Source organism: Hoplias malabaricus, chromosome 15 (assembly GCF_029633855.1).
Source record: "Hoplias malabaricus isolate fHopMal1 chromosome 15, fHopMal1.hap1, whole genome shotgun sequence".
NCBI classification, from domain to species: Eukaryota; Metazoa; Chordata; class Actinopteri; order Characiformes; family Erythrinidae; genus Hoplias; species Hoplias malabaricus.
This window is the reverse complement of record NC_089814.1, coordinates 19,477,056-19,498,512: the sequence shown is the minus strand read 5'-3', so window position 1 is coordinate 19,498,512 and position 21,457 is coordinate 19,477,056. Positions and strand designations below refer to the sequence as shown.

General features: G+C 42.9%; 3 protein-coding genes across 6 annotated transcripts in view; all 3 read left to right on the top strand.

Moving 5' to 3' along the window:
* The window catches only part of ddx10 (DEAD (Asp-Glu-Ala-Asp) box polypeptide 10), a 33,348-nt gene extending 25,002 nt beyond the window's left edge, over nucleotides 1-8,346 (top strand). The window contains exons 17-18 of one of the 3 annotated variants that reach the window (XM_066645733.1): nucleotides 440-600; nucleotides 6,666-8,346. In XM_066645733.1, coding sequence (XP_066501830.1) covers nucleotides 440-600; nucleotides 6,666-6,858 — 354 coding nt within the window. In that variant the 3' untranslated portion in view covers nucleotides 6,859-8,346. Of the gene's footprint in view, nucleotides 1-436; nucleotides 601-6,665 lie in introns of all 3 variants that reach the window. The other 2 variants (XM_066645735.1, XM_066645734.1) reach the window with 2 other exon arrangements.
* Nucleotides 8,347-11,711: 3,365 nt separating this feature from the next.
* Nucleotides 11,712-14,290, top strand: si:dkey-183i3.9 (uncharacterized protein C11orf87 homolog). 2 transcript variants are annotated; one of them, XR_010795548.1, is made up of 3 exons: nucleotides 11,712-11,902; nucleotides 12,091-13,410; nucleotides 14,209-14,290. XR_010795548.1 is itself a non-coding variant. In XM_066646704.1 (2 exons), the coding sequence occupies exon 2, from the start codon at nucleotides 12,249-12,251 to the stop codon at nucleotides 12,717-12,719; it is 471 nt and encodes a 156-aa protein (XP_066502801.1). In that variant the 5' UTR covers nucleotides 11,712-11,902; nucleotides 12,091-12,248; the 3' UTR covers nucleotides 12,720-13,648. The 2 variants fall into 2 exon arrangements, 1 of the variants encoding a protein (XP_066502801.1); XM_066646704.1 differs by lacking the exon at nucleotides 14,209-14,290 and having other exon boundaries at nucleotides 12,091-13,648.
* Nucleotides 14,291-14,929: 639 nt separating this feature from the next.
* On the top strand, nucleotides 14,930-21,271 carry si:dkey-183i3.5 (uncharacterized protein LOC566445 homolog). The gene is made up of 10 exons (XM_066646505.1): nucleotides 14,930-15,797; nucleotides 15,912-16,123; nucleotides 16,219-16,279; nucleotides 16,831-16,926; nucleotides 17,172-17,348; nucleotides 17,560-17,685; nucleotides 18,192-18,305; nucleotides 19,302-19,408; nucleotides 19,617-19,888; nucleotides 20,977-21,271. Exons 1-10 carry the CDS (start codon nucleotides 15,273-15,275, stop codon nucleotides 20,994-20,996), a joined length of 1,710 nt encoding a protein of 569 aa, XP_066502602.1. The 5' UTR covers nucleotides 14,930-15,272; the 3' UTR covers nucleotides 20,997-21,271.
* The last annotated feature ends 186 nt before the right edge of the window (nucleotides 21,272-21,457 follow it).

The window sequence follows — 21,457 nt, the reverse complement described above, 5'->3', positions numbered from 1 at the left end:
CCTTCACTTGTCCTGCATAACAAGAGCCAAGGGGGACTTTTGCCATACTTTTTTTTTTTTTCCCCCCGTCATCAGTGTGAGAGCCTATGTCCACTGAAGTAATCTAACCCAAGTTTTTTCACTGTGTGTTTGAAACTAAAAAGCAAAGATTTGTTCAAATACTTTACACTGAATATCTGTTGCTCAGTGGGTGTAATATTGTTCAGTTACAGAAACCTGTGGTCCTCAATCACAAGCAGAAATTGGGTTGTCTTAAGAAACAAGGACATATGGTGTGTTTTAATATGAAGCACTCGAGAGCACCCTCTTGTGGAGCAGTTCCTTAATGTGATTGATTGAGTACTTTATATGGTAGTGAGATACATTGAGTTAAATGTCTGATGTAAAAGGCATAGACATAATTTTTCCCCTCTTTCGCTCTCTCTTTTTCAAACAGAAGAAAGCCAATGATGATGAAGATGATGATGTTGATGATGATGACGACGCCGATGAGGAGGTGGTGGCGTACTTGTCTGGAGCAGATGAAGAGTTTGACCCCTGCTCACTGCCTGACCCCGACAGAGTGCGAGACTTAGACGAGGAGGTGGACGATGAAGAAGGGTAAGAATGCCTTCAGGGAAAGAGCAGGGCTTGTCTTATCACTTATGCTAATAGAGACGTGCCTCCTTGAAAAGCAAGTACGTCTTTATAATTTTCATATTGGTATGCATGTCTGCGTCAAGCCCCCTACAGTGATGTTAAAGTTGTTTAACCTTGTTAGCCAGAAAGAATTAGCTTTCCTTCTTCATACATTTTGTTTCTTCCATGTCCTTTTGTATAAGTTTATTTGCCAAAGACAATCTTAATTTAGGTCTTATATATAAAATACAAACACAAACTTAATAGAATATGACTGAACAGATTAACTACCCAGAGGAGAGTGCCTACAGCCCACTCAATTAGAGAGTGAAGCCAGTTGTTGTCTCTTCGGTCTTACTGCCTCAGATGGCTGACGCATCACTAGGGATTGTGCTTGTGATGTTCCAAAGAGAAAGCCACTTAGGTGCCCCTGGACTGCTTTTTTGAATACAATAAAATACATAAGAAATATAACTCAATTGCATAGTTATCTTCAGCTAATGTGATTGGATTAGTATTTCAGGGGGACCTCTGTAATACAAATATTTGTCATGCATCCGCATTGAACTCTAGCATCCGAAAGGCAATGAAAACTAGAGCATCCAAGTTTCTAATCCTTGAATTATATTATCAGAGTATAAAAAGTTAGGCTGTAACATTAAACCTGCAACTGCCATTATATTCACACCTTTTATCAGCAGCCTGTGTGATCTCCCTTTTGTCACAGATTTTTATTTGATTTTATTTTATTCTGATAATGCTCTCCCATGTGCAGTCTTGAGAAATTACACCAAGTAACTAGCAGTAACTAGTCATTTTTGTTTTGCTGCTCTGAAAATATTTTTTTGGAGTATCTATGGAAACGTGCGCTCAGAGGCTAAATATGGTGTGCAGCAGTGCACAAACTCCTGTTTTATCCAACAAGAGGTGAGATCTTCCTCTTAACACACAGAGATTTGCATCCAGACAGGATTAAAATGATCAGACAGCCGCTGAGTTCACTGAAAAACAGAAGGTAATTCAGCCTGTAATTTCCTCCAGGACATCATGGAAAAACACAGACATGCTTGTTTTCAATTGGAAATAAAACTGCGGAAGACCCCTGTAGCACAGAAGACAGACAAAAAGAGAGAAAATAACCCTAGGACCCCATGGAAATGTAATTACATCCAGGTGGGGCTTTAGAACGATCAAACACAGCCTGTTTAAATGATTTTTTTATTATTATTTTTGTTTAAGCAGGAAGATTACAGAAGTTTCCATTTATGAAATACATTGACTTTAAAGTAAATGTGTACTTTTGAGATTTTATAAAACTCAACTACATAGTAATTCCAGAGAAGGTGGGGAAACAAAACAGAACTCTTACTGTTTATCTGTTATAAGTTAAATGTATGTACTTGGTTTTGTTTTTTCCTTTTCCAGAAAGCTTATCAGGCCCATGTTTTCTGCTTTGTTTCATTTCAGCAAAGTGCTGAGATGTACAGTAAATCATGTGCATTTTTAACGTCTCCTATAGTAAACCAAGCCAGAGCGCCAAATCATAATCCCCTAATTATTCTAAAATGAGAAATTGATTCTCCCAGCACTTAATTACAGGCCAGGCTCGGCTGCTTCTCGTTCATATTGGGTCTACAGAGTTTCATTAGGTTTTGCAGCACGTTGGTCCTGTGTGTATCAGTCCTGGAGTCCACTGCATAATTGCTTCTCAGAAGGAGTTATTCCCTTATAGAAGAACAGGATTCGTTTATTGGTTGGCAGTGTAAAGCATTGATCCCCGTGCTGGCTGTGGATAGTCCATAAAACGTGTAATTACATTCAGATTTAAAGTGGGAGATGGAAAGGAAGAGGTAATGTTCTCCTGCCTGAAGAGTACTGTACAAAAGATTTATTCTCTTCCAGCTTGTCTCTTCTCTCCCTCTCTCACTCCGGTGTCATGTCTTCCTTTTTTCCCTCCACCAGTTCTCACTCTTCCTTTCATACACTTTCCATTATGCATCCACTATTACTTTTGTACTCTCTCACTTTTTAGTCTTTTACACTCTTACTTTCAGTCTCCTTTATCTCACTTTTTAACACTTTCCTCAATCACTTTCACAAACTTTTAATACTCTCGTTTATTAGTGAATAATAATTAATTATTTTCCTCACTCTGTCTTTCATATACTCCCCTGTATTTGTGTGCTCTCCTCTCTATTCATTCTTCTCCTCACTCTCAGTTTCTGAGTTGTTGTGTAGTATTTCCATTTATTTATTCATTCTATGCTTCCTTCTGGACTGTCTGCATCCATTTCCTCTTCCTTATTGCTTCATTCAATCATGTGATTTTCTTATTCATTCTTTCATTCTGTGGTCTTTATTCTCAGCTACATTGCTTCTTTCTTTTATTTGTTTATTCAATCATTCATTATTCTCACTCATTCTCTTGTTCTGTACTCTTTCTCTCTCTCTCTTCTTGGCTTTATTGCTTGTTTCATTCATTCTTTCACTCATTCACTCACCTCCCCCTCTCTGTGCTGTGTGTAGGGGTCAGCTGATGCTGGTAGTTCTCTTGTTCAGACAGCAGTGCTGTGTGTGATTAATGGCCATGGGCTGGTGTTTACTGCATGGCTACACTCCGCGAATGCAGGAGAGGCTGCTGCTGCTGTAAATCAGATGGGTTTCCTCTCTCCTCTTTCTCTCACTCTCTCTTTCTTTTTCCTCTCTGGTGCCCTTCTTCCCTCTTTTCCTTTTTCTCCTTGTCTCTGTTGGATCTATCCTTCTCTCTCTTTCTCCCTCTCATCCTCTTTTTGCTTTCTCCAAGTATACCATCCCCACCCCTCTCTGTCTTTGTGTCTCTCCCTCTTCCCCTTGTGCTGTATGCTTTATGGCTGGGCCTGGAGCCAGGGGCTGCACTAAAGCCCGGGCTCATTTGTGTGTGTTACCTGTCCTCCCTGCACACTCCACTGGCCTCACACACACCACCTGTCACTGGCCGCATCTTCCTCTGGCTCTTTCTTTCTGTCTCCCTCTCTCTATGCTCCACACACTCCCACCTCTGCAGCAGCAGCTACTTTATCCCCCTGTCCGCTCCCATTACACATCGTCCTCGGCTATATTGCTCCTAGCTCTGGTGCATCCCTTATGGACAGCCCCATCGATGGCTCTTGTTGCAGCCAGTGCTTTCTTGTCCAAATTGATATTCAGCCGCGCGCTGTTAGGAACTGGCCAGTGATTTATGGGCGCGAGTGGAAGTCAACAGGCTTTAAAAGGCTAATGATGTGTGCTCGCTACAAGCCTGACTGTTAAACAGATTGAATGACATTTAATGCCCTTTCATGCAAAAAGTCTCTGGGTGACAATGAGGCTTTCAAAGTATTGGGTCCAGGATGAACATGAGCACTCCAAAGCAGTTTACTCTGCTTTATATAGTACAACAAACACAGCTACACTATCATTTGGACTTGGCTTTATGCTTATGCTGTGTGTGGGGAGTTTAAAAAAAAAGGTGAAGGAGGAACAGTTTAGATGAGCTGTTTTAAATAATTCAGCAGCTAGGCCTGGTTGGGCTCATTTAGTGAAGATAATCCAAGTCGCAACTCACGAATGTGCTCATGCATACACATCCCTCATCACACAGGAGCCTGGTGAGCTCTTTAAACTTGACGAAAGACTGGAGGGAGCACTGCCCAGAGACGCACAGCCCTGCACTCGGCCGAGCTCTGCAGAAATGACCTGATTTAAAATTCAAATCTATATGAGGAACACACACAACTGTCTGTCGTTGTCCTGTCACAGGCACAGCTTTTGCCATCTTTACTTTTAAGGGCTTGGAAGCAGAGCAGTGTAAGGGGCATCAGTCAAATGTTTATTTTATTTTATTTTTTTTTGTCCTGTATATAAACACATTTCTGTTTGAATATAAATTTAAAAAATCAGTAAATAAATTAAAAGTTATCTGAGTTAAAGTGACGCTTTACATCCCTGTGCTTCCAAGCCATCGTATTGTGTGCATCAAAATTCAATCAGTAAAATGTGTGCGTTTTATACTTTTTCAAGGAGTAGCCGCCATCTTTACTGCATTTGTCTTTGCTAATCCTGGTTAAGGTCCAGTTCTCTGTTTGATCAAAGATTGTGGTTTAATATTCAAAGATATGTTCAAGGATAATGTATATATTGACAATTCTCATATCCCCAGCTTACAATGTTAACAAAAACAAGACATTGTGTGTAACAAGAGATTTTGAGAAGGAATGGTTGAAATATGAAATTGAATCCTGTCTTGTGCAAATATGCCCCTCCAAACCTGCCCGAGCAAACCAAGAAATAGCTTGTTATTCAAGTTAAATCACACACATCATTTATGCTATTTTCTTTTGTTTTCCCCAGTGCTTCTAAAAAATATTCCCCTAGGGTTTGGGGGAGTGTTGTGTGTTTCTGAGGATCCAGAGGAGATTACCTAATCACAGAGCAGGCAGAGGGAATTTTAATTGCTCTTGAGAGCCTCAGAGAATGGCATTGTGAATTTTACTTTAAGCAGAGTATCTCCTGGAACTCATAAACTGTTTGAATGTTAAATCCAAAGTGATATTGTTATCACAGAGTCCCAAGGCAGAGACAGAAAATGGTGATTGTGGAGAGCAAAGAAATAAATGACCTGTTTGAGTGTATTTTACCATGTTGTAACATCATATTTATCGCTCTGCTGGATGTTTAGCTGGAGTAAAATTATAAAATGCAATGTGTGCTGTAATCTTACAATGATAGCTGTTCAGTTACTTTTACCATCTGCTGCCTTACAGCTCCATACCACACTCACATTTCACTGCCTTTTTACTGGGATGCCCTCATGCACTGTTTCGAATCAACAAAATCCTGTTTAAAGTAATTAATTTTAATAATAATTAGGATTACTGAAGTATTGAGAAACATGGTTCAAAGTATTTTCCCATGGTCCAAAAACATGTTGGTAGGTGGATTGGCTACTCAAGTGTCCATTGTGTGTGTAAGTGAATGTGTGTTGCCCTGTGAAAGATTGGCGCCCCCTCCAGGGTGTGTTCCTGCCTTGTGCCCAGTGATTCCGGGTAGGCTCCGGACCCACCGTCACCCTAAACTGGAGAAACGGTTGCAGACAATGAATGACTGAATATTGAGAAAGATCTGTACAGAAACGGGTGGCTCTCTGGAAGCTGGCTTTCAGAATACTGACCTCTAATGTTGAGTTCACAGAACCGAATAAATTTAATATTTCTGTAGCATTTTTTTTTTTGCAGTGTACACATGAACTACCTCTTCAAACTGTCATACTTTACTTTAGAGTATAAATCTATAGTCTTTGTTTAATTTGGGCTTCAAACCTTGTGGCCTTTTTAGGTACATGAAAAAACAAAGTTACATGAAAGAATGTTTTATATATATATATATATATACACATACATACACACATACATACACACATACAGCAGGTCCTCGACTTACGTCGTTGATCCGTTCCTACGTCACGTCGTAAACTGTTTTTGGGTGTAAGTCGGAGCATACGTACATACTGAACGTAAATAACACACTGTAAGCACACGTGAGAGAGAATGACGTAGCAGCAAGCTAAAATGGCGTGCAATGCGACTGGGGTGATGCCGTCGTCCTCAGTCCCGAGCCGCGTAACCGTGTATTCTTCCGCCATGCACACCAAACACGAAAACAAGTCGAAACAAGGCTTTATACAGTAAATGGGAGATGTGTCGTAACAATCTGACTGACGTAACCCGAGGACCTCCTGTATGTATGTATATACATTTTTTAGAAACATTTATTATCCATAAATCAAAATTACTCTAAAGGAATCACATGAATTAATTCCCAAAATGTCAGAAAATACTGGAAATACCTGCCTGAAAGGACTGGAAGAAAATGTACCACTGGATTGACAAATTTAGCTTAAGGTTATTTTTCTATGCTGCTACCATTTCAGAGATATAAGGTTTTATTTCAGCAGTGTTTAACCTTTCTGTAGATCCTCTCTGATCCTCTCAGGCTTTTCTTTAACCTGTAGTGCTTTGTGCTTTTTAAAGCAGTGGTCCAGAGTTCAGTGGAAGGAAGAGGAGCCACAGTAGCAGCAGCAGCAGTGAAGATGATGAAGGACAGTGGGGGGCTGGAAGGAAGAAGGCCAAGCAGGACTCTTCAGCAGCAGAGCCTTTGGACACTGGCCTGTCTCTGGCTGAGGATGAGGAGCTAGTGCTGCATTTGCTCGGCACCCGGAGCTAGTTTCACAGGACAATGTGTCTACAGCCTGCCCCTGTCCCTTTCCTTTTACCTCTCCCACAGTGGACTGGAGCAACCTTCTCCTACATTTTACATGATATTATTTCCCTTTTTTCGTCAAATAAAATGTGACAATATTAACGTTAGACTTTTCTGAACTTTGTTTATAGTCGTCTAACCGGATTGTACTGGTCTCCTTCTCTCTCTTGTTTCTGTAATCTGTCTTTATCTCTCCCAATGAAGTCAGAAATTCTCATCTGGCCCTCTACCAGGTGACTTGAAAGCACCCCTTTTTTTTTGCTTTTTGCTTTGCAGTAGGATGCAAAAAAAATGTGTGCTTCGCTGTTGCCGATCTTAATAACAAAATGTTCAGCTCTGAGGCACAGGTATCTTTTTTGTCTTATTCCACTGAACAGCTGCTGTCTTTTTATTTATTTTATCATGGCTTGAATATGCTCCCAGTCACAATACCCTTCCACTTAGCATGCATGCCGTTTCTTTCTCTATTCTCCTCCCTGAGATTGAAGTAGAACGGAGTTGCTCTGTGATTGGCTTCCGTTGTTCTACAGTTGAAGCACAAAAGGCCATGTGCTGAAGTATTTGGTTATCTACATTCAGCCAGCTCATCTCTGGAGAGGGTTTGTTTTGGCTCTGCATGAGGAGAATTGAAGCTCTGCCATGACATAGCACACGCACCACTTTGAAGCCTTCTTAGTGGCGGCCTTAGAATTGCTTCCATGACCATTTCATTATTATTATTATTTTTTTTTTTTAATGTTTTTTGCAGTTAGATCTTTCTGAACTCTGCAGCTCTTCCTCTGCATCAGGTGCTCATTTAAACTTTTTGGAGCTCATTATTTGCTCAGTGTTTCTCAGACGGTGGCAGATTGGTGGTGTTTTTTTTTCCCCACCTACCCACCGCTTGTAAAATTGTCAACTTTGTTCTTTTTTTTTTTGCAAACCAACTGGAGAACAGTGTAATCTCTGGGTGGAGAAGTGAATTGTTTCCCTGCCGTTGGGGTGGGATGATGTATGTTTATCCTTAAACTGTTCTTTTCATGAGCACAGCTGCGAGTCGGAGCTGTGGACAGAGCTGGCGAATGTGTAGATGAATAGTGTTTGTGCACATGGGGGCTGGAGTTGACTCTCTTTTGTGTTTTGGCCCTGGTGGGTGCATGGTCATCCATCACAGATGTGAGTTTATTAGGAGACTCTGAAACCTGCCTAGAGAGCCATTTCCCTCACCACTGTTTCTCTGCTCTAATAACTGTTTCGGCACAGAAGGGCGTGGAAAGGTTCAATTCCTGGACTGGCCCATTTCTGAATAACAATGCTCGCCGCACACAATGGCAAGACGCTATCATTAGAGCTAATGCTCGGATTGCAGCCCCTTCTCTCTCTCTCTCTCTTTTAGATGGACAAAGAGATGCTCCCTGCATGCAAATGCCAGCCTCCCAAGCAGCAGTGTGTGGCATTCCCTCAACTCCCCCTGCCCTGTTTTGTCTTTATCTTTTTTTTTTTTTTTTTTTTTTTTTTTTTTTTTTTTTTTTTTTTTTTGTTTCCTTGAATGGAATTCATTCTAATGAGCTTTTATGGTGGTACGACTTACATTAACGCACGTGTTTAGCTGTTCTCCACAGGATAGGGATTGGAACACATTATTTGTGTGTATTGACGTGGGTAATTGCAGGCTATGGATCCACAGTAGCTTCCCTTGAGAGAGGAGAGGGGTCGGCTCGTCACCGTCCAGTGAACCTACTGGGATTAATCACGTTTGGATCCCCTCCTTTGTGAGTGTAAGAGAAAGGCCTGATAGGTTTTACATTATGAAGGATTTAATAAAGTGTCCTGTGGGAGCCTGTGACTATCTCAGTCTCTCTCCTGAGATTTGTATGTATTGCTTTGTGTATTTTGACATTATCCTTAATTCAATTAAATGAAAAAGAAAAAAAAAACAGCTTACACCTTGAAGTCAGAGGAGTGTGGGGAACGTTTTGGGCAAAATTAATTGTGCAGGATCTCAGTGATGTGACTGTCGCTGGCCTTGTCCTTAGAGATGAGTTGAGATGACACATGAGTTCCCTGCCAGTATTAACCTAGAGAGAACTACTTGGTTGGTCTCTGTCTTTCTTTCTCTTCTAGAGTGGCCCATAAATATGCATGAAATTAGCCAGTGTTAGCCCTCTCTTCTGTCCTCTGCCTGTTCTCTCCAAGCCACTAATATTGACAGGGTTTTTCTGCCCCAGATGACACATCACTGCTTCCAATGCCAAGACCTCCCCAATCACAACATGCTGTCACACTGAGAGTGAGACACATGCATCTGACTCTGCTTCATCGATGTCATGAATGGAGTCACTGCCTCAACCCTTGCTAACACAACACCACAGTCACAGCCATATTCCCCAATCTGTTCCACTAACTAGCATGCCCATATTGCTTAGCAGGACTCTGATTAACCGGAGGAGTTTGAGGACCATCCTCCCCACCAAGAGAAAGCAAGGCAATCTTAGACTTACAGCACATTCCCATTGATCCAACCAGTGATCTCCTTTTTAGGGCCAGAATTTAGACCACTGCACCATGGGAGCTCTGTTAGCTAAAAGAACTGGGCAGTTAGTCTATTACTCTAAATGTGTTGAGTTGTGTGATTACACTGTTGAAAGCTCTTTGGAAAGATGATCCAGCCCCCCCGACTTAAAATGTCTGCTAAGAACCACTAAATATTAGGAGAAAAAATGTAACATGAATTCAGTTTTAATGAGAAAGACTCAGGCGTCTCAGTGGTGCAGCAGGTAGTGTCGCAGTCACACAGGGGCCTGGAGGTTGTGGGTTCGGTTCCTGCTCCGGGTGACTGTCTGAGGGTGACTGTTCTCCCCGTGTCCTCATGGGTTTCCTCCGGGTGCTCCAGTTTCCTCCTTGAGTCCAAAAACTCATGTGGGTAGATGGATTGGCAACTCAAAAGTGTTCGTAGGTGTGAGTGAATGTGTGAGTGTGGGTTGCCCTGTGAAGGACTGGTACCCCCAATAGGCTTGCGCCCAATAGGCTCTGGACCCACCGCGACCCTGAACTGGATAAGCAGTTACAGATAATGAATGAATGAATGATAAAGACTAATGTGTGGCATAAATGAGCATCTCTCTCTGTGTAAAAAGTGATATTCTTTTTTGGGTCTGAGCAATTGCAGACTTACGTCCCAATTGTCGTTATTAGTGGTCTTATAAAGGACCTAGGAAAACTAACGTTGTGTTATCCTTCAAATGAATGGGTTAATACTCATTCAATGGTTTTCTACTGACGCTTCTAGCGTGCTGCACTTGTGAATGCAAGCCAATCTTTTATGAATAAAAACCACAGGATGCAGTGTCTGTAGTTTGGTGCCATGTCCAGACCTGTGGCTTTTAAATGCCTGATCATTCTGAATAGACAGCAAACAGCTGGCACAAGACTCTGCTGGCCAAATACGGGAGACACGGACAGACGCCAAGGGAGGTAGTGTCACTGCCCTGAGACAAACTGATGCCCAGTCACAGCTTCAGAATTGCTGGGTTTAACAGCCCATGAAAAACAAGAAGTGCCTCTAGCTCCATGTTTGCCTCAGTATTACACACACTTTGCAGTAGAATCTAGATGCTCCATAATTAATGAATCGAGGCACTTGAATGTGCATTCATTGCTCACAATAGTGTAAAATGTGTTTTAGAGGGAAGCAATAGAAGTAAAATGGGATGTATTGGATCCTTACCAAGCATTGTACTGTGGAGCAATGGCACTGTGTTCTCAGGAGTAATGGAGCACCAGCCGATACATTTGGGATGAGCTGGAGTGGAGTTTACCGAACTAACGAGCGATACCGAACTAACATCAGTGCCCTTGTCCTGTCTCCACACCATTTCGTTTTTCACCTTCAGGAAAAAACAGTGGATGTATAAAGCACACCATTTTCCAACAAGTAAATACTATAGAATTTTTCACATTATTTCAAAGTCCACTCCTATAGAATGCTATAGATTTTGGTTGGAATGTTTGCATCTCAGAATAACAGTAATCCAAAACGCAGTGATGTTGAGCTCTGGGTTCTGGTTTGCATGCAATATCTGTTGTCATGGAAAATGATATTAACATCTGCTCCTTCACTGACTGGCCAAAAAAAGTTGCACACTTGGAAATTCTATTCTTTATCCTCATCATATTAGTGGACGTTGTTGTTCATCTGTGGCTCTCCATGCTTTATCCCCCTTTGTACACTGTTTTTTATGAAGACCACAAGAGAGCAGGTAATATGTGTGCGGTGGACGATCCTGCAGTGACACTGATGTGGTGTGTGTGTGTGTGTGTGTGTTGCGCTGGTGTGAATGGACCAGACTCAGCAGTGATGAATAGCCCCACCAGCCAAAAGCGCCCTGTGTCCTGTGACCCCTGATCAAGAACTAGGGGATGACTCAAACTGTGCACCAACTGACGACTTACTGGCTTTTACTTGGTAGGTGTGTAAAGTGCAGTAACAAATGTGTGCGCACTCGTTAAAAACTCCAGCAACGTTGCTGTGTCTGATCCATTCGTATCCAGCGCAAGCCACCAGCAGCACATTAGCGGTGTTCCTTCATGGAATCCATTGTCATTATATGTTCCTGGTCCTGTATGAGAGGATGTTCTGTCAGGGCACAGGCGCCTCCTCGCAGGCACTTGGAGCGATATGAATGTGTGTGTTGCGGCTGAAGGCGGCACGCACGAGGTCCGGTAGCTGGGCGCGCGCTACGAGCCTCGCGCTCTGGTCGTGTGACGTGTTTGACCAACGGACAACTGGAGACGCGTTTAAACTTTGAACCTCGGTGGACTGTGAAAGTGTTAGACTGCTTTTAACAGCAACGAAAAGGGTTTTCGGTAGAGCTTTACGTCAGAGACTTGGCTTGGTGTGTGTGTGTGTGTGTGTGTGTGTGTGTGTGTGTGTGTGTGTGTGAGAGAGAGATTTCGATATCCGAACCGTGTGGGCTGTGTTGGGCTGGACGGTAGCTCGCGCTCTGCTGGTTCGCGGCACTGTGCTGAGGTAAGAAAACCCCGCGAAAACTCAGAAAACATTTTCTTGTGATTCTGTAGCTGGAAACCTTCATGTAGTTTCCCTCTCTGTGAGGGTAACTCTGATTGTTTAGCGCTGAATGGGGCTGTGTTTAGTCACCCGCGGGGCGTTAATCTGTGTCGTTGTTCTGTGTTTTGTTGTTCTGTCCGTCTCTGAAGCTGTCCAGAGGGATTTCTGAGGAAAACGCCTGTGTGAAAACCCTCTTCTCTGGAGACCTGCCCTCAACATCAGCCCGGGATTTTTTTTTTTGGGAAGAGTTCTCAGACCAAAAGAGAACAAAAGGCACCGAGACAGAGCCCAGCCCCGAGAAAATAAAATGCCCCTCAGCCCTCTAGCCTTGAGCTCTGGGGCAGCGGAGCGCGTGACGGTAGGCTTCGGGCTCGAGAGCAACGCTTCGTGCGCGGAGAAAGTTGATCACCTTCCGCCGCCCTTCTCCTCCACTTCTGCGCTCTCTTTGCTGGGCGTCGTGATAGTGGCCATCGTGGCTCTTTCTCTAACCACACACCGCTGCCACAAAGGCCAGATGAAGAGGAGGAAGATGGAGCGCGCGCAGGAGGAGTACGAGCGCGACCACCGCAGCCCGACCATCACCACCGCAAACGCCGGCGCCGTCGCCGCGGAGAAACAAGACCCCCGACGGTGCACCATTATCCGCCCCGAACCCCGGCCCGCGTCCTCCACCAAACCGAGAACAGACCCTCAGCAGCCGGCCCCCTCCGCACCCGCACAAACCGAGGACTCGGAGCGCGGGAACGAAGCAGTTCTCGAAGCGGTCGCTGTCTCCTGAGATACGAGGAGAAGTACACGGGACTTGTACATGTGTAAATACGCCAGAAATAGAGTGTAACTCCACCGCAATACCATTCCCTACGGCCACAGCACCTCTGTGCCAAGGTTTGGACACGGCTGTGTCCAGTGACAGTCAAACATGCTCAACAAGAAACTTAAACATGGCAGTTTAAAGATCGTGTGGCGGGAAATGTGTCATAACATTTCTACAGGCCACGTTTTGTTTCATTTTTCCCAGAAACATGTTGCATTACATAATGAGCAGTAGCCAAACTGCATTACAATGTGCAGATGTGACACCTGGGGTGCCATACTCCTGCATATCTATTTTACTCAGCTTTCTTCTCCAGAAACGGCCTTCCACCCACCCCCAAATATGAGCTAGACCCCCTCCCCACTCCTGTTTTCTGTAGATACCTGCCCACCTGCTTTGAGAATGGACAGTGATGGATGCTGAAGGAGCTGGACGGGACAGATAACTGTGGGACATCAGGAGAGCTTCCACCCAGCGCTGTCCGAGGTGCTGACCACCAACCTCCTGCGTCTGCGATGTTTGAACACTGTCCTAACATCTGAGGAACTAAGCTAATCTCCTCTTTAATTGCACTGAACTGCAGCTGTAAGACAGTCCCTGTGTTTAAATGCTGGCAATACTTCAGATAATGCAGATCTAAGTGAGCTGCTGCCAAGTGAGTGTTTAACTGCTGCAGTTTTGTCTTTTTTTTCCACATCTTCTTTAAACATGGCGTCCATTCAGGACTTAATTTAGTCAAACCACCACAGCAGCTATGTCAGAAATGCATAAGTAGACGTCCATAGCACATTTGGTCCAGGTCTGTCACCCTAAAGAACTGAAAATATGGAAGGAATATAAGAGTTTAGTGTTGAGAAGCTGTTTCCTATATAGCTCTTAATATTTTCTAGTATTTATTTATAGTAGAGATAGTATATTGTTTGAAGCAAGGCAAACTGTAGTTGAAAATTATCAATAAATAAATATTACTAAACTGAATATTTAGTAAATTACTGACTGTTTTCCTGTGCAGTTCTTTCAGAAGAACTCTTGATGAACAGAAATTGGAAGACTGATTGATTTCCTCATTTGACTGATCGATTGACTGTTGGATTGATTGCTTGGTTTACTGACTCACGGACTGATCGATTGACTGACTGGTTGATTTATAAATTGATTGCCTGACTGACTGGATGGCTGACTGATTAACTGATTGAATGATAGATTGCCAACCTCTCCATAATTTTTCCTGTGTCTGATTCTGTTCTCAGTTTGATTTGTCCCTTGCTGAATGTCACTTGTGTTCAGCCGTGGTGATTTTCATTAGGGGAAATAAATAATAAGTGCTTTTATTGCCGCTCCTGTGCAGCAAGGACATTGGTTATGGGCCTAAAATGGCAGTGTGTGTCATTAATTCTCAGTCTCAAGAAAAAACCCCTAGTACATAACTCTGTCTGTCTGTAATCACACACAGGAGGACAAATGGCTCCAATCTATCTGGCAGTTTAAGTGCAGTAGACTGGTCTCCTGAGAATGGATTCAATAAGCAATGGCAGGTAAATCTATAATAAATGATAAAGTATAAATTCACTCATACCTCAGTTGGATGTTTTCTCTGCAGACAGCTGATCCTCTTCAGACATGTCAGGGATATGTCTCCTATGTGTCTAGTGTCAGAGATCACGGCCAGGCAGCTCTGAGAAAAGCTTTTTAATGTCTCCTCAAAACAACCCCCCAGAGACCTGACCAGCCTCACTGGTGTTTTTTAGCATGAGAAAAGGAACTAGCAAGAAGTCCCTTGGTGCTGTAAATGTCTCTTCTTCAAGGTTATTTGGAGAGTGAGAATTGATTCTGAGGAGCAGCAGTTAGGGTAGCACAGGGCCTGGAATTACCCCTCACCCACACTCCACCCCCAAAAAAAGAAAGAGATTTTGATAATTGAGAGACCCATTCAGTTAGATAACAAGTAAAATGATAGCTGTAGCACTCTAATATTACCAGAGGAGGCCTTTTCTGTTACAGCTTGTTACATACCATCTGGCCACTGTTTGTTTCCCCTCTGGGGCAAAAAACCCTTTGGTAATGGAGTATTCACCTGCCGCTCACTGTCAAGCTCAAGGTTTTGATTTATGAGAGCTGGGATCTTTTTCCTTGATAAAGAACGCACTGGAGTTTCTTTTCATCCGCTTGAAATCCATAGCCAATATGTCAGACCTAAATGTTTGAGACTTGACACCATATAAAGAGAAGACTTTTACCTTCCAATCAAAATGTAGAGCTCCAGAGCCCACTTTAGCTAAAATGTACTCTTTGCCGTAGGTTGTTAAATTGCTCTGAACATGTTTGGGGCAGATGTGAGCCTCCGGGGGGACGCTGGCCTGCCAGTCATATGGCAGCTTCAGCAAATCAGCATCAGCCAAAGCAAGTAGCCCCTGCAAGCGCCTGCTTTATTTAAAGCCCAGTAAGGTGTTAGGACAGCCTGACTGAGTGCCAGGACTGCTCTGCGTAGAGATCTGAACCCCAGCTCTGAGAGTCAACATGGCTGATGCTAGAATGCAAATCAGTGGGGGGGCTGTGAGATTTGGGGCCACATATGGAGGCAACCGTCTGTTCTCCTCAGCGCGGGGCTCTGGAGTCTCAGGCGGGGCACTCTCCCGTTCGCTGGGCTTGGCCAGGGGAGCCGGAGCTGGCCTCGGCCTCGGCCTCGGCCTGGGTTCTGGGCTAGGTTTGGGGCTTGGATTGGGCGGAGGCCTGGGGCTTGGTGCTGGTGCTGCTGGAGCAGGTCTTGGTCTGGGTGGAGGTCTTGGATTGGCTGCTGCTGGAGGAGCCAGAGCTGGCGTGTCACCTCTCAGAGCTCGTCTTGGTGGCAGAGTCTTCAAGATTGGGGGCTATGGCTTCAACCCTTCCTTCCTGAGCACCACCACAACAGTAGATGCTGGCGCCAGTCCAGTGCCTAGCGTTGACCCATCACTGCCATCTCTGGACACCGTGCAGATCACTCGCTTGAAGGAGAAGGAAGAACTCCAGGCCCTCAATGACAAATTTGCCTCTTTCATAGACAAGGTACGTACAAGGTCTTTCTTTTTAAGCAAGTATTTGACATGTGTCTGTGATCTTTCAGTGTGGAACTCCTCCTGAGCTCTAACCCAGAGGTTCTTCTTCACTGATATTGTTCAGGCTCGGTCCCTGGAGCAACACAACGCTGTCCTGAAAGCCAAGATCTCCATGTTCACCAACCCTGAGCAGGGTGGTCCTGCCAGCACCTCCATCCTCCTCACGTCAGCCATCGGAACCTACAAATCCCAAATCGACAGCCTCACTGCCACCAAAGAGGCCATCATTGCAGAGATTGAGCACTACAAGGGCATCATTGATGATGTACAAGCCAGGTCAGATTCACTTATTTGTTTTTATTTGTATGGGTTGGTGTGCTTAATCATGCCTTATCAGATCAGTAAATATGGCTTCTGTTTTTTCATCCAAGATACGAAGAGGAGACCTCTCAGACCAAATCTCTAGAGATGGACTGGACCACATTAAAAGAGGTGTATATGTTTATTTGAGTAGTAAATCACATGTACTTTGGTGATATTGTTATATTAATAATAATAATAATAATAATAATAATAATAATACATTATATTTGTATAGTGCTTTTCAAAAACTCAAAGATGCTTACAATAGTCAATACATAGAACACGGAAAGATATATAAAACATTAACAAACTGTAAAGAACAAGCATGAATAGGTTAAGTTTGAGGAGTATTATAAGCAAGGGAGAAAATATATTTTTTGAGGTTTGAGAAATTTGTGATTCATCCATTTCCTGATTTCTGATAAACAACTTTCTAAGTAGATTCAATACTAAATCTGGATGTCCTCCGCATAGCAGTGAAAGTCGAGATTAAAATGACACAAGATATGTCCAAGTAGAAGCATGTAAACAATGAAAAGAAGGGCCCAAAGACTGATCCTTGAGGTACGCCTTAAGGCAATTTCAGTGCTGTGGAAGGGACGGAATCCGGAATGGAATGGTTCCAAGGGATTATGAGACTGTGATATTTATGTTTTCCTTAATTTGATTTCTCTCAACAGGATGTGGACAACCTGTATCTTAATATTTTTGAGCTCCAGACTAGCATTAGTGGCCTGGAAGATCAGATTGCTCTGTCCAAGCAGGTTTATGATGCTGTGAGTACATCTTACTAATGATAAAACCATATATATTACTGTACTTTTGTACTTTGTTCTACAGATATGTATTCAGAGATTGGTAATTCAGGTCCAGAAAGTAAAACTCCTCTCCAGGACTTGGGTCTATCTGTGTGGACAGTTCTGCTTCTTGTTTGCTAATTAGAGCAGTCTAATGGTTGGAACAGAAACCTGGGCTAGATTTTTATGTTCCGGTCCTGAACTACTGTATCACCCCTTTTCAGAAAGTGAAGGAGGTGAGGAACATTGTGACTGGCAGTGTGAAGTCAGCTGTCTCAATCTCAGTGGACAACACAGCTCAGGCCCAGGACCTGACCTCAGCCCTGACCGAAGTTAAAGCCCACTATGAAACTCTGGCTCAGCGCAGCAAGCAGGATGCGCTCATCTCCGTGCAGGACAGTGTATGTGCTCTTTATGATCTAACTGCAGAAACAGTCGCACCCTTCTCACGCTGAACTACACGGTCATTGTGATGTAGACTCTTATTAATTTCATGCTTGTGTCTCCCCCTAGTGGTATCTTAGAATATCACCGATTTCCAAATGAATACTGGTACTTTGTAAGCAGTTTACAGCCACTCAAATATGTTCTAATCTATTTTTTTTACTGCAGCTCTCCATGATGACCATATCCTCTCAGCCCAGTACTCAGTCCCTCACTACAACCAAAGAAGAGCTGAGGGTTTACAAGCTGCAGATAGACTCAGTGCAGAGGGAGATTGACCGTCTCAAATCCCTGGTATGTGACTACAGAACATCACTGACAGAATCATCACAGCTAATCCTTGTCTTTGTCTGGGTCTAATTTCCATCGCTATAGTAACTACATAAAGCACATAGGTTTCATATTAACCATCAAATCATTCACAGTAGATACTGAATAATAATTATTTCCATTATAATCAGTATTCAGTTTCAGTTGGCACTGCTTAACCTCCTTAAAGGGGATTTCTTCAGACTGTAAGATGTCAAAATGTAAACACAGTTTTTTTGTGATGTTAGACGTGAGAATTCTTCACTCTGTATGACTTTGTGTAGACTTTTTGTAGCAATTAATGAAGAATTATGACAAATCTGTGAATTTCCCCTTTTAATTCAAGGCTCATTTTTCCATGATTAATGAGGTAGAGCTGGACAGGTCCCTTACATGTCATGGTTTAATAGCTTATAATTAGAGGATTGCTGTGCGTAGTCACTGGTGTGTGAGAAGTGTATTTGAAATCTGTTTGTGCTCTCGTCGTCCAGAATATCCAGCTGGAGTCTCAGGTGGATGAGGCTGAATCTCACAGCAGCTCTCACACCGAGACCTACAAGGAACAAGTGGTCGTCCTCAAGTCCCAGCTTGATGACCTCAGAAAGGTACAGTTCCTCTCATCTAAGGCTAAACACACTGGCGAGGAAGTAGTTCAAGTGTCCTTTAAATGAGGTCACAGGTCATTAAAATGTCATCAGTTGTTTATTAATCATACTTACACCAAGCAGCACTACATTACAACCACATTAGTATTTCTACATTCATTGTCCTTTCCCTCAGCTCCCCTGAACTTTGTTGTTCTACAATTACAGATTGTAGTTCATGTCTTGCTCTGTGTACATATTTAGCTCCTGTTAACCCTGTTCTTCAATGGTCAGGATCCTCACAGGACCACCACAGAGAAGGTGGAACATTCTCAGCACTACAGTGACACTGATGTGTTGGTGGTGTTAGTGTGTGTGTTGCACTGTTACAAGTGGATCAGACACAGCAGCGTTGCTGGAGTTTTAAAAACACTCAGTGCCACTGCTGGACTGAGAATTGTCCACCAACCAAAAATATCCAGCCACCGATGAAGGACTAGAGGACAAACTGTGACAAGGGTGGTTCATCTACAGTGTGGAGCAACACGGTAGGTATGTCTTTCTAACAGAATGGACAGCGAGTTGTCCTCCAGTAAAAACTCCAGCAGCACTGTGGTGTCTGATCCACTCGTACCAAATCGACTGCAGCTCTTCAATTAGAATGATCCAGCACACAAATTATATTTATTCTGAGGTGGTCTTCTGAGGGTCCTGACCATTGAAGAACAGGGTGAAAGGGGCTAACATAAAGTAACTGTAATGCAGAGCAACACATGGACTAGAGTCTGTAACTGGCTGGTTGGTGAATTCCCTGTATGAATAATTGTGATTCAGTGAGTCAATTTATATATGACTCTTCAGGAAGAGTCTTATCAGTTCAGTGTGAAAATGTTTCATTCAGCTGAGCTTCAAACAGAAATACACAAATGTGAGGTAAATATATTATAATCAGAATGCATTATAATCATATTATTTGACTTTATAAATGGCACAGCTCACTAAATCCTTGTTTTGTAGCAAATCACACATTATGGACAAGAGTACCAAGAACTTCTGGCCAGCAAAATGTCTCTAGAGGTTGAAATCACAGCCTACAAGAAACTTCTGGACAGTGAGGAGAACAGGTACTTCATTCAGTGATAGGAATGTTTACTGCTTCCTCTGAAAATACTGGAGAGTTTTAGAGAAACTAAGTCTTGGTTACGCAGTGGCAAAGGTCTACTCAAATATTTCTTGTCAAAGCAAGTTTGAGTGTGATCAAAGAAAATGAGAAAAAAAGAGAATGTGACTCGTATGTGGTTTGTGTGTTTGTGTGTGTGTGCGGTGAGCCAGGCTGAAGTCAGGAGGAGGTGTCACAGTGCACATGTCTAAGACCACAGTAGGAGGTGGGGTAGGTGGAGCAGGAGGTGGAGCTCTGGCTCTTGCAGGAGGAGGAGCAGGACTGGGAGGAGGTGCTGGTCTTGGACTGGGAGCAGGATACGGCTTTGGACTGGGCCTGGGAGGAGGTCTTGGAGGAGGTCTTGGAGGATTAGGAGGAGGATATGGTGGAGGGTTTGGAGCCGGTGGGAGCAGCTACATGTCGTCCAGCCTGAGCAGCAGTGCACGTGAGTGTATATTTTCAATCAGAACATAACTTCCTTTTATTTTTATTTATTTAATTATTTTTTGGATATGTGTGCAGTGCATCTTGTATTTAAAGCTTCTGTGTCATGAGTGTTGATGTCGGTCATTCGTCCTGGGCCTGAACTCCTCCCAACACACTCTGGTGTTTTCTCCATGAACAAGGACACAGTGTCACTGATATGAAGCACTATAATTACTGTTTGGCTTCTAATGGCGCCCACTTGTGGAGACTTCAGCATGTTAACTGTGAATGACAGTCATAGACAAAGCTCTTTTGAGGTAGACTACTTATAATTAAATGGACATAGACAGTTTTGTATGTATGTATTTATTCATTGTTTTTATTTTTCTTCAAAAATGATTAGAGCTGTAGGTGTACATTTCTAGAACAATGGGCTTTTATCTTAAAGGAAAATTAATTATGATCTGGGTTTCTTGCTCCTGGGATTCCCCCTAGTCTAATACATTTTTACAGCACTCTCCTGAAATTTGTTTTCATAATTTGCTGCATCTTTAGCATTTACACAATTACCAGACAATGTTTGGTCCTATGTCATTGGTTCCTGGTTTAGCCACTGCAGTCTCCACCTACAATTCTTCACCATCACACAGTGCTCCCAAGCAAAGGACTGACATTGTTCTGCTTCACTTTTCCTAACGGCCACTAACGTAACACCCGTGGATGGCTCAACAGGCTTGAAAGAGAACAGGAACTGCCTGATACAGTTACATCAACAGATGCCTGTGTTGATAGCACAGTGCTGAGTAATGAGGCAGAGGGAGGGCCAGTGATGTGCTGAGAAAAGAGGAGTTGGGGATTCAGTACTAGAACTGAGAACTGAGGTACTCCTTTAAAGCATGGCTAAAATTATTCAGCTAAAGAAGCGAACATGCTGAGTTAAAGAGAGAGTACAGCTGCAAGAAAACACTAAAACCCACAAAGCAGGCGTACCCCAAGAACACTGTCATGTGAGAAGCATTTTTAAAGAGTTTTTATGGAAATGGATGTATGACAGATAAACAAAACGGTTTAAAAGGGAGTCTTTAACAGAATGTTCTTTTCTTCCAGTCTCATCCACTGTCTACTGAAGAAAAACTCATTTCTCCTTGCTCCACTGAACTCCACTGTGTCAACAAACCAGCGACAGCATGGGAACAAGCCGTACACAGAACACAGAGAACAACCATTGCCCAATCATTACTTCCTGAAATCATTACTTCCTAAAAAGCTTAAAATTGTTTGTTTTTGGGTCTCAGTGTGAAATATATTTCCCAGTGTCCTCCCATGACTCCAGATAACGAGGCATACGCAAACCTGAAATTTGTAGAAGATATTTTACGTCCAGATGTGATACTGCATAATAAAAGAGCTTTATTGTTATTTTTATATCATCTTTATTGTCATGATGAAATAAATTAATATTAAACAGACATATAAATTAATAACTTAACCTAGTTTTCAAGCAATTAAACATTGCAGATAAAAAAAGGCTGTACAAAGAAGTAAAAAGATACATACCAATGTTTGTAAATCTAATATTTACTTTGAG

What these genes read in the sequence shown, in the direction of transcription:
- si:dkey-183i3.9 (XM_066646704.1), top strand. Translation starts at nt 12,249, where the DNA reads ATGCCCCTCAGCCCTCTAGCCTTGAGCTCTGGGGCAGCGGAGCGCGTG.
- si:dkey-183i3.5 (XM_066646505.1), top strand. Translation starts at nt 15,273, where the DNA reads ATGGCTGATGCTAGAATGCAAATCAGTGGGGGGGCTGTGAGATTTGGG. An exon ending in TCATCTCCGTGCAGGACAGT is followed by an intron (nt 17,349 to 17,559) that starts GTATGTGCTCTT and finishes TTTTTACTGCAG; the next exon opens with CTCTCCATGATGACCATATC. An exon ending in AGCTTGATGACCTCAGAAAG is followed by an intron (nt 18,306 to 19,301) that starts GTACAGTTCCTC and finishes CTTGTTTTGTAG; the next exon opens with CAAATCACACATTATGGACA.